Source organism: Nannospalax galili, unplaced genomic scaffold, assembly GCF_000622305.1.
Source record: "Nannospalax galili isolate Female #2095 unplaced genomic scaffold, S.galili_v1.0 scaffold525, whole genome shotgun sequence".
In the NCBI taxonomy this organism is placed as follows: Eukaryota; Metazoa; Chordata; class Mammalia; order Rodentia; family Spalacidae; genus Nannospalax; species Nannospalax galili.
The window spans coordinates 153,158-163,157 of NW_008353937.1; the positions used below are offsets into that span (position 1 = coordinate 153,158).

The following is a 10,000-nucleotide window of genomic DNA, read 5'->3' on the forward strand; positions in this document are numbered from 1 at the left end:
TGGCACCCTCCCATAGCCTCCCTCCCTCCACTAGAGCCCTTATACTCTGATATCCCTGCTACTGTCTGCTGCGTTGTCGGCACCCCAGCCAATCCCTACTACTTGCTCTTCTGGTGAATCTAGTCAGCCTATCTAGAGGTTTTTGTTTTAGGAGGGTCAGCTGTTCCTCATCTCACAGAAGATCATCTTCAGCTACCTAGCACCTTTCAGGCCAGTCTGGGCCATCTGAGACCCTGTCTCATAACAACAACAAACAAGCACACATGGTTTCTAAGATCTCATGCTAGGGCTTCCAGCCAGGCTGGTGTCTCAGGCCCCCCTAGCTTGTCAGCCTTCGAAAGCTCAATGTTAGCAGGCAATTGATTTCAAACTGTACCAGCCCCTCCCCTTTCTCAGAAGACTTACTTTAGAAACTGGTGATTATAAATTTTTCGTTATTGTAAAGGCTTGGTAACTTTGTGGAAAGTTGGTTGACTGGAGGTGGACATGGCTATGTCTGGAAGCTCAGTGGTATTTCAGTTGCCTGTGCTGAAATGACAAAACTGGAATGGACAGATAGTTCAGCAGTTAAGAGCACTGGACCTGGGTTTGAATCCCAGCACCCACGACGACTAACAACCATCCTTAACTCCAGTTTCAGGGGATCCGACATCCTCTTCTGACCTCCATGAGCCTTGCATGATGTGGGTGCACTTACATACATGCAGACAGTACACTCATACATGTAAAATTAAAAAATTATAAAAAGAAATGGCAAAATGAGCTTCACTTTGCTGTAGCTGACTTTTGCTTTACCCTGTGTTTCTGCCCAGTCATTCGCACTGCAGTCAGATGCACATGTAGCTTCAGAGGATACATTGTTTCTACAAGACTGGGAAACTCACAAGTAAGAGAGTAGCTGGCCTGGCATCTGTGGAGCCCATTGTTTCTGAAACACTGAGAAACTTACTTTCCTAACTGAAACTTTCTGTTAACTGAACACCTCTTTGTTAACTAGTGTAACTATAGTGATCTATCATAACTATGGTTAATTGGCTTTGCCCCTGGCATAATGTAATTGTGGTTTTAAGCTTTATAAACCACACTCTGCCTCCCCAGGGGGTTAAGAGTTGTTCTGAGTGTTAGCCTCCTCTCTGACCACCAGCTAATAAAGGAGTCCTGATTTGACCATCACGACATGATGTTCCTCTGTGCCCGGTTTAGAGTTCCCAGCAAGCTTACCACTCAAGGGGCCCAGTCTTCTCTGTATCTCCCCAGCTCAGGGGAAGTGCCACATGAGATGTTCCAGGACCTCTGACACTACCAGGGCCAGAGAGTTCTAGAATGATTGCTGCATGAACCCAACACCAAGACTGATAGTCCTTCTGGTTCCTAGTCCTGATATTCCTGGTCTGGAGCTCCATTCTGGTCTGGTCTGGTCTAGTATTTAATAATGGGTGTGTGAACTTGACAAAGACCTTCCCTTGACCTTTCTCAATAGTCAAGATGTTGGCTGAAAAAGGTGTGGATAACCTTGAAAACTGGTTCCTCTGTTCATGTCTATTTTGTGTGTATGAATATTTGTATGACTGAACGAATGATTGGGCAGTCAGATGAAGTGAGTTCTGCTCTGGGTAGCACCTGTCCAGAGGGTCCTGGCTTTTGTCTTGTCTGTTGTGGAAGGAGAGCACATCCTTGTTTGTTTCAACTGCTGCCCTGTGACTTTTCCCATTTCCTTCCTGATTCTCACTGAGGACAGGGGAGCCAGCCTGCCACATTAGTGAATCTGGCAAACTCCATGTCTCTACCTCCTATTGTAAAAACAACTCTGTTCTGACAGCTTTGCAGATACCTGTTCTGAGCAGCCCTCCTGCACCCAGGGAATTCCTCTCTGCCCCCCACCCTATCATTTCCTCTTCCGCTCGTGGCCCTGACCCTATCATTTCTCCTCCCAGAGAATTCTTCCTCCTTGCGATCTTTTTCTATGCAGCCTCTCAGAGGGCTCTCTGCTGCTGGCCATTCTTCTCCACCCTGCATGGTCTGGTCTGCAGGGTTGTTGTTGTTGTTGTTGTTGTTGTTGTTGAACCTTGGAGTTACGCACCCTTAGCTTTGGGTTGATGAAACCTAATGGTCTGTTGATATAGCAAAGAAAAACTAATGCTCTGTTTGTCTTCTTTCCACCTCCCGCCTGACATCTTGCTTCTGAATTCCTTCCCCGGTCTCCCCAGGAAAGGGGCAGGGGGTGGAATGCAGCTCAGGGCGTGCAGGACACAGCCCACTGGAGCCTGTTGCCTGCTCGAATTTTCTATGTTAGTAAAATTGAAAAAAAAAAAATGAAAGGATTTCTCTTGTCTCTGAAAGCAGAGTTCCCGGCTGTTAGGACAGGTGACGGGGTCTCTACAACCCTTGCCCCCGTACCCCTTTCTCCACTCTTCTTCGGGCACAGGATGGCATTCATCTCTAGATGACTGTTTGTAAGGAAATGCCGTTCTACTCTGCCTTATTACTTGAAGAAAAAAAAAGCCCAGTCACTTTCCATCAGTATGCTATCGACCCTGGCCCTCCATCCTCTGATGTGCTCCTCAGGACCTCAAAGAAAGTGAGAATACTGAGACTGGTGTATTTGCCACCCACACATAAAGGAACGGAATGTGGTATGGGAGAGGCCTTAAGTTTTTAAAGTAAAAATTCCTAATTGCACCAGAATATGAAAGGGGACTGGAAAAGCTCGACTCAAGGGTGTCTAATACATTGTACAAAGCCCGGGCCCCAGCTCTGCCTCAGGGTGGACAACTTCACAGACAGCAGCTGTACCTTTGCCACCTTTTCGTGCCCACACCGTGATCTACGAGGCAAGAGGACCTTGACACTCCTCCTGCGCTGCAGAAGATCAGGGAGCCCAGCGGGCTGCCTGACCCCTGCTGAGGTGCTTGCCCTCCCTTGAAATGAAAAAGGACCCCATGGGATGGTGGACCCGCCAGGCTTCAGAATCATCCTTCCGGCAGCCTTCGACATCTCATTACCGAGCAGCTTCATCCGGCTGACTCACCTGGGTGCTAACAAACTGACTCAACTGCTTTCTGGTATTTGTGAACACATCCTCCAATTGGATGGAGGCCTTTCCCTCGATGGTAAAAAGCCTCCCATGTGAGATAATTCCTGGGTTTGGGCTTCCTCTGTCAATCGGCTCAGAAAAATGCTAAATTAATCTTGGCGAAACCTCCTGTTCCTAGTCCTCCTCCAGGTTAGACGTATTCCCTATAAGATGGGTTTCACCCCATATAAGATTATGCTCAGAAGGCCGCTTCCCTTACTACCGAGACTAAGGGACTCTATTCTGAAAAACTGCTCACCCGTCTCTCTTAGAGTATCTCCAGTCTCTCCAACAGGTCCAGGCTACAGTCCATTCTGATGTCTCAGACATCTTCCCAGTACCCCCCTCTATACCCTGCCACTCTTTCTGAAAGGAGAGGCCAACAGTTCCTTGTTCTATCCCTGGTTTGATTGGAATCCATGCTGACTACATTGTTTCCAGGCCTAACAAGACCTCTTGTCCTTCTCCTGGTCCAATGAGTGGACCCTGCCTAATTAACTCGTTTAACTATCAAACCACAGACAGCCTCTGTAAAATTAATGTACCAGTACAATCCCCTGTCACCTGAGGATATTGAGTCAAGGCTTTGACTCTGCCCTAAGACCAGGGGGGAATAAAGTAGCAAAACTAACTCCGTTTGTTCCGGCTGCCTTTTGCTTTACCCTGTGTTTTTGCCCAGTCGTTCCCACTGCAGCCTCAGCAAGGCAGAATGTCTCATGCATGAGTTTCAGGGAGCACACTGTTTCTACAATACTGGGATACTTACACACAGTCAGGCAGCTCGTCCAGGTGGCACGTCCTCCCACCCAGCTGCATCTCCACGGAGTCCATTTTTTCTGCAATTCTGAGAAACTTGTTTTTTCCTTAGTGAAACTTCTTGTTAATTGAAAACCTCTTTGTTAACTGGCTTGTGTAACTATGGTGATCTGATGTTACTATGGTTATTGACTTTGCCCCTGGCATGCATGATGTAATTGTGGTTTTAAGCTTTATAAACCTTGCCCTGCTTCTCCTTAGGGTCAAGAGTTCTTTTGGGCATTAGTGCCTTCCACTGACAGCTATTATTAAAAGACTCTTTTTAAAAATAGAGCTTACACAATTTTTATTGCCACATTAAGTACACATTTATGTGATATAGAAGAGTATTTTAATGCATGTATACAATGTATATACATCATTGGGTGAGGATAACTGATGTATCTATTACCTCAAACACATCGTTATCTGTTCAAAGTCTATTGCTAATTAATTGTTAAGCATAGTTAGCCTATGCTTATACGTCATCACATTAGAAGACATTTTCCCTTTGCAAGTTCTCCCCCGCGAGCCTGTTAATTATACTTTCTTCTCTTCCCCTCCCCCTACCCTTAAATGGTTCTTAAAACCAATATTCAAACTTTCTATTTCTATGAAATTAATTTTTTTAGTTCCAACAGACAAGTGAGAAATTGAACCCCTCCTTCTATTTTAGCTCTAGTATGATTATTTTATTTTGTCAAATGTAATTCATAATTTAGTGTGGATTCAGGAAAGTATTGAACTCATGGGTGGCACTATAAACATAGCCAAACACACATGGCTACAGAGGTCATAGATTCTAGAGAAAACCCTATCATATCTCTAGACAAATGAAATTTCTTACTGTGTGCTAAATATGGATCCTTATATTTACAGACAAGTATACTGTATGCCACTAATCAAAGAAGCTTCTTTTCGAAGCAGATGGAGGCTATTACAGAGCTCCACACTGGTCACACATAGTTGGAATATGCGTCTGAGAAATGCCTAGCCCTAAATGATACATCTACAGTGGAACCTCTACACCTAAGGCTCACGGAGCATAGTGGAACAAAGGGTAGAGAGAATGCTAATACATCCTCAACTCTTACCAGAGAGGCTTCCTTATGCAATAGAATGCGATGCACACAGAAGGCCACAGCTGGCCGAGATGTAGACAATAAGAGACTGCAGAGGGTGTGTCCCTGGATAGGACTCCTGTATTAAACCTCACCTACCCATGGTTCAGGGACCATTGCGGAAGAGGGGGCAGAAAGATTGTAAGAGCCAGGGGTGGTGCATGACCATAAGGACACAGTCTTCCAAGCCTCTGGGAGTTTGGGCATATGAACTTGCAGCAATGGTTACAGTATGTATAAGACCCGTGCTAACTCAATCAGATAAAAACCCAGTATACAACTAGGGAAATTGGCAGCAGGGACCCAACCTTAGTCGAGGAAGTATTGACAACAGATTGCTGCTGGGTGAGGGAGAGCTGATGTTCTTTTTTTTTTGGTCTTTTTGAGACAGGGTCTCCCCAGCTGACCTGGAGCTTGTTGTATAGACCAAGCTGGCCTCGAACTCACAGAGATCCGCCTGCCTCTGCCTCCCAAGTGCTGGGCTCAAAGGTGTGCACCACCACTCCTGGCTGAGTTGATCTTCTTTAAGGGAGTGGCTCTCAACGGGCTGACTAGACTCCAATGACCGAACTTGCGCCAAGGGATATCTGCGTACAAAAGCTTAACCAGATCGGCCTTAACAAGTATGACAGAATGCATGAAATCTGGTGGAAGGTGCTATGGGAGGGTGCATCTAAACATGATGAAGATCTATTGTACGACATGCACAAAAACTTAATGTACATTAAATTAAAATTATAAAAAGTTTCCAGCATTATCATGCAAATTTATAATTTTATTTTTCTTTACTACTAAATAGGTGTATAAAATTCTCAAATAATCAATAAAAATACTAAAAATCAAGAATTTAACTGAGACCAAGTCGGTAGTACACACATGAACTGAACATTGTAGGATAAATATTTTCTCTTCAGCTGCAAAGACAGAAAGGAGCGGTAATCCCAAATGTAGACGCATTATTGTTATCAAATTCCTGAAAATACTGGCCTGCTCATTCTGAGCACATTCAAGAGCGATTCGGCATAAATATTATATTGGGAACTACAATCATGGATACAATAAACAGACAGATGGAATTCAGTGCTTTCCTGAATCCATATTAAAGGACTTGATTCAACCCAAACTGCACGGCGTTTCTTGCTTGATATCACAGTATGAAGGTGAACTGCAGAACCACAGAGATATGTAAGGAGAATTGAACCGAAATCATTAAAATGAAGAGCTATACCAGTACGTTATTTAGCTCAGACTAATCATAACAAATTTGTCTCATATTTTAAAAGTCCTAATCTACATGATAAATGTGCATGTATGTAAGGTGGATGGGCTATGCGTGTGTATGTGTTTGTCCACAGGGTCTCTCGCTGAACCTGGAGCTCTCCCCTTTGGCTAGGCTGGTTGGCTAACAGTGGGATCTGCCTGTCTCTCCTTCCTAATGCTTGGGTTGCAATCCACACTAAAGCATCTGCTGTTTACATGGTTCTGGGGTACGAACTCGGGTTCTCATGTATGTACAGAAAGCACATTACTAACTGGGCCGTCTCTCAGTCCCATGAAAAATATACTTATTTCTTAATTTAAAAAGAAACGAGAGAAGGGCTGGAGAGACAGCTCAGCGGTTAAGAATACTGGCTGTTCTTGTAGAAGACCCGGGTTTGAATCCCAGCACTCACATGGCAGCTAGCAACTGTCCATAACTCCAGTTCCAGGGGATCCGACAGCCTCTTCTGTCCTCCACGGGCATTGCACAACATGGGTGCAGTTACCTACATTCAGGCAATACATGCACACACATAAAATAAAACAATAAATAAAATACTTTTAAAAAGAAATGAGAGAAAACCCCAGGACTGTCACATCGCTAGACTAATGTGGTTTCTTACTATGTACAAAATATGTATCCTTATATTTACAGACAAGTACCCTGGTCACCACTCATCAAAGAAGCTCATTTGTACCAGTCAGAACCTATTACTAAGTACTATACCTGGTCACACATGGACATTGTCTGTGAATTGCCAAGGCCTACGTGACACATGTACAATGCAACCTCTGGACAAAAGGCTCATGGAACACAGAACAGGGGTAAAGAAGGGGACACTAAGGAGGGGAGAACAACACGTCTTGGGATAGTGGATATGATCCCGCCCCTACTGGACACTTAACACCATGACAGTGGGCCAGGGGGAAGAATAAGTGGAGAGCACATCACACCACAGAGGGCCGGGTCCCCACGCTCATCAGGGAACATTGGAGCTACCTTCGCCTGGGCCCTGGCACCACAGGTCCACTGACCAGTTTCCTTTCTGGTTACCTACATTCAGGCAATACATGCACACACATAAAATAAAACAATAAATAAAATATTTTTAAAAAGAAATGAGAGAAAACCCCAGGACTGTCACATCGCTAGACTAATGTGGTTTCTTACTTTGTACAAAATATGTATCCTTATATTTACAGACAAGTACCCTGGTCACCACTCATCAAAGAAGCTCATTTGTACCAGTCAGAACCTATTACTAAGTACTATACCTGGTCACACATGGACATTGTCTGTGAATTGCCAAGGCCTACGTGACACATGTACAATGCAACCTCTGGACAAAAGGCTCATGGAACACAGAACAGGGGTAAAGAAGGGGACACTAAGGAGGGGAGAACAACACGTCTTGGGATAGTGGATATGATCCCGCCCCTACTGGACACTTAACACCATGACAGTGGGCCAGGGGGAAGAATAAGTGGAGAGCACATCACACCACAGAGGGCCGGGTCCCCACGCTCATCAGGGAACATTGGAGCTACCTTCGCCTGGGCCCTGGCACCACAGGTCCACTGACCAGTTTCCTTTCTGGGCAGGTGGTTCTGGACTGTATAAGAGACGTAGCTGAACAATCCAGAGGAACAAGCTGGTAAGCAGCATTCCTCCCTGGTCTCCACTTCAGCTCCTTCCCTGCCTGGGCTTCTCCTCAGGGGTGGACTGTGATTGGGAATGTAAGCCAAATAAACCCTTTCTTCCCCAGGTTGGGTTTGATAACCATTTCCTCACAGCAACGGAAAGTAAACGACGACAGTGACTCAGCAATGACGGAACACAAGCAGGGAGAGACTGAGATGTGGGGACATGGTGGCCAGGACTGACAAGGGGTGCTTCCCAGCAGCATGACCCGAGAGTTTTCTCCTCTACAGTCTCCAAACAAGTGGAGAGCATGTATCGAGATCTGGCACAGGGCCACACACGGCAGAACTGCGGTATCCTGTCTGAGCTGCTGTCAGAGGGTGCCCTGCCACTGGAATCCATCAAGGCCAACTCTCTGGAATTCACTGTTGGAGTGTAGACACGGTCTGGTCCCACGTGGAACATGAAACCCACCCCCAACTCCCTGGCAGTGTCCATCAAAGCACAACCACTCAACAGCCCCTTCCTAGCCTGGGCCCTAACAGTCCTATTCCCTCAGCTTGGCCTTCAGCTGTGAGGCCAAGGAAACTTCTGAGTAGAGAGAAAGGGTATCCTAATGGGAGGGAACTAGAGATGAAGAGGGAGGGGGAGAGGAACAGGGAGGGGGAGAGGGAGAGGGAACTCATGGTTCACCATGGAGTGGCTCACTGAGGCAGGAGGAGGGGTCTGGACAACTGAGATCCATTTCCGTTAGGGGCTGTGAGGCCCATGCAGAGGGACCTGTGGATAGTCAATACCAGTCAGACACTGGGGCAGGTGGAGGCAGCTCTGAGTGTCCTTGAATGAAGCTGAGGGTCTCCCCCAATAGCCACCAGAGCAGGCTGTGAGCATCAGACCCTGAAGGTGCTGAGGTGGTGGCCAGGACTGGGACGTCTTGGGCTTTCCCTTCAGGACTGAGGACAAGGGATCAGGCTAATGCTACGACCTGGGGGTCAGGACTCCCTGGGCCCCACCCTGCTCTGGCCATGCACTTCTCCCACAGAGGGGCACCTTCAGGGCTGGGGTGCCCTTTGGGGAGGGTCGGGGCCCATGTCTGATCCTTGCTCCACTGCTGCTGCAGACAGCTATGCCCTCGCTAACGACCCTCTTTGAGCTGGCTCGGAACCCGGATGTGCAGCGGGCCCTGTGGCAGGAGAGCCTGGCAGCTGAGGCCAGCATCTCTACGAATCCTCGGAGGGTCATCTCGGACTTGCCCCTGCTGCGGGGTGCCCTCAAAGAGACTTTGAGGTAAGTGCTGACTGCCCCTGCCTGGCTGTCCTGACCACTCTGATTTCTGGTGCCTGAGGCCAGCCATGGGATGGGGAGCCCCTCTGCCAGGAAGGCACTGTCCCTCAGCCCTTCTTCCCCTGGCCGGGAAGTGCCCTTCCTCCGGGATGCCCCTCAATGTCCTGTGGCCATCCTGACTCGTCCTTCCTGCCTGGGCTCAGCACGGGGAGGTTGGCTGAGCTCAGCAGTGCTGGGAACCACCCTCTCGTGACCAAGGCAGCCTGTGTCCTGGGGGCCTGAGGAGGCAGGTGGAGATGTGGACAGGAGTCCTGTCGGCGCTGAGGCCCCTCCCTGTTGGCTTCCCACCCCAGGCTCTATCCCGTGGGAAGCACTGTAGAGAGAGTTCTAAGCTCAGACTTGGTGCTCCAGAACTACCACATCCCTGCCGGGGTGAGTGAGCCCCACACACCCACCATCACCTCTGCTCTGCATCACCCGAGGGGCTCCTGACCTTTCCCTTGTCATCATCTGCCCACAGACATTGGTCCTGTTTAATCTGTACTCGATGGGCCGAAACCCTGCAGTGTTCCCAAGGCCCGAGCGCTACAGCCCCCAGCGCTGGCTGGACAGGAGGAGATCTTTCCAGCACCTGGCCTTTGGCTTTGGGGTGCGGCAGTGCCTGGGGCGGCGCCTGGCAGAGGTGGAGATGCTGCTTCTGCTGCACCACGTGAGCAGCTCACGGTGGGGTCTGTGAGACCGACGCAGCAGGGCCTCCAAACGCAGTGTTAGGGCCAATAGAACGGGACTTGAGTCTATCTGTGCTTCCTGTGCCCCGAGTCCTTT

The 10,000-nt window shown here is 48.0% G+C and overlaps 1 protein-coding gene across 1 annotated transcript in view; it reads left to right on the forward strand.

Moving 5' to 3' along the window:
• Positions 1–10,000, forward strand: part of LOC103748432 (cytochrome P450 11B2, mitochondrial-like) — a 28,620-nt gene that overhangs the window by 18,361 nt on the left and 259 nt on the right. Inside the window, exons 10-12 of the mRNA XM_008851077.1 lie at positions 8,934–9,178; positions 9,529–9,607; positions 9,696–9,884. Coding sequence (XP_008849299.1) covers positions 8,934–9,178; positions 9,529–9,607; positions 9,696–9,884 — 513 coding nt within the window. The remainder of the gene's footprint in view (positions 1–8,933; positions 9,179–9,528; positions 9,608–9,695; positions 9,885–10,000) is intronic.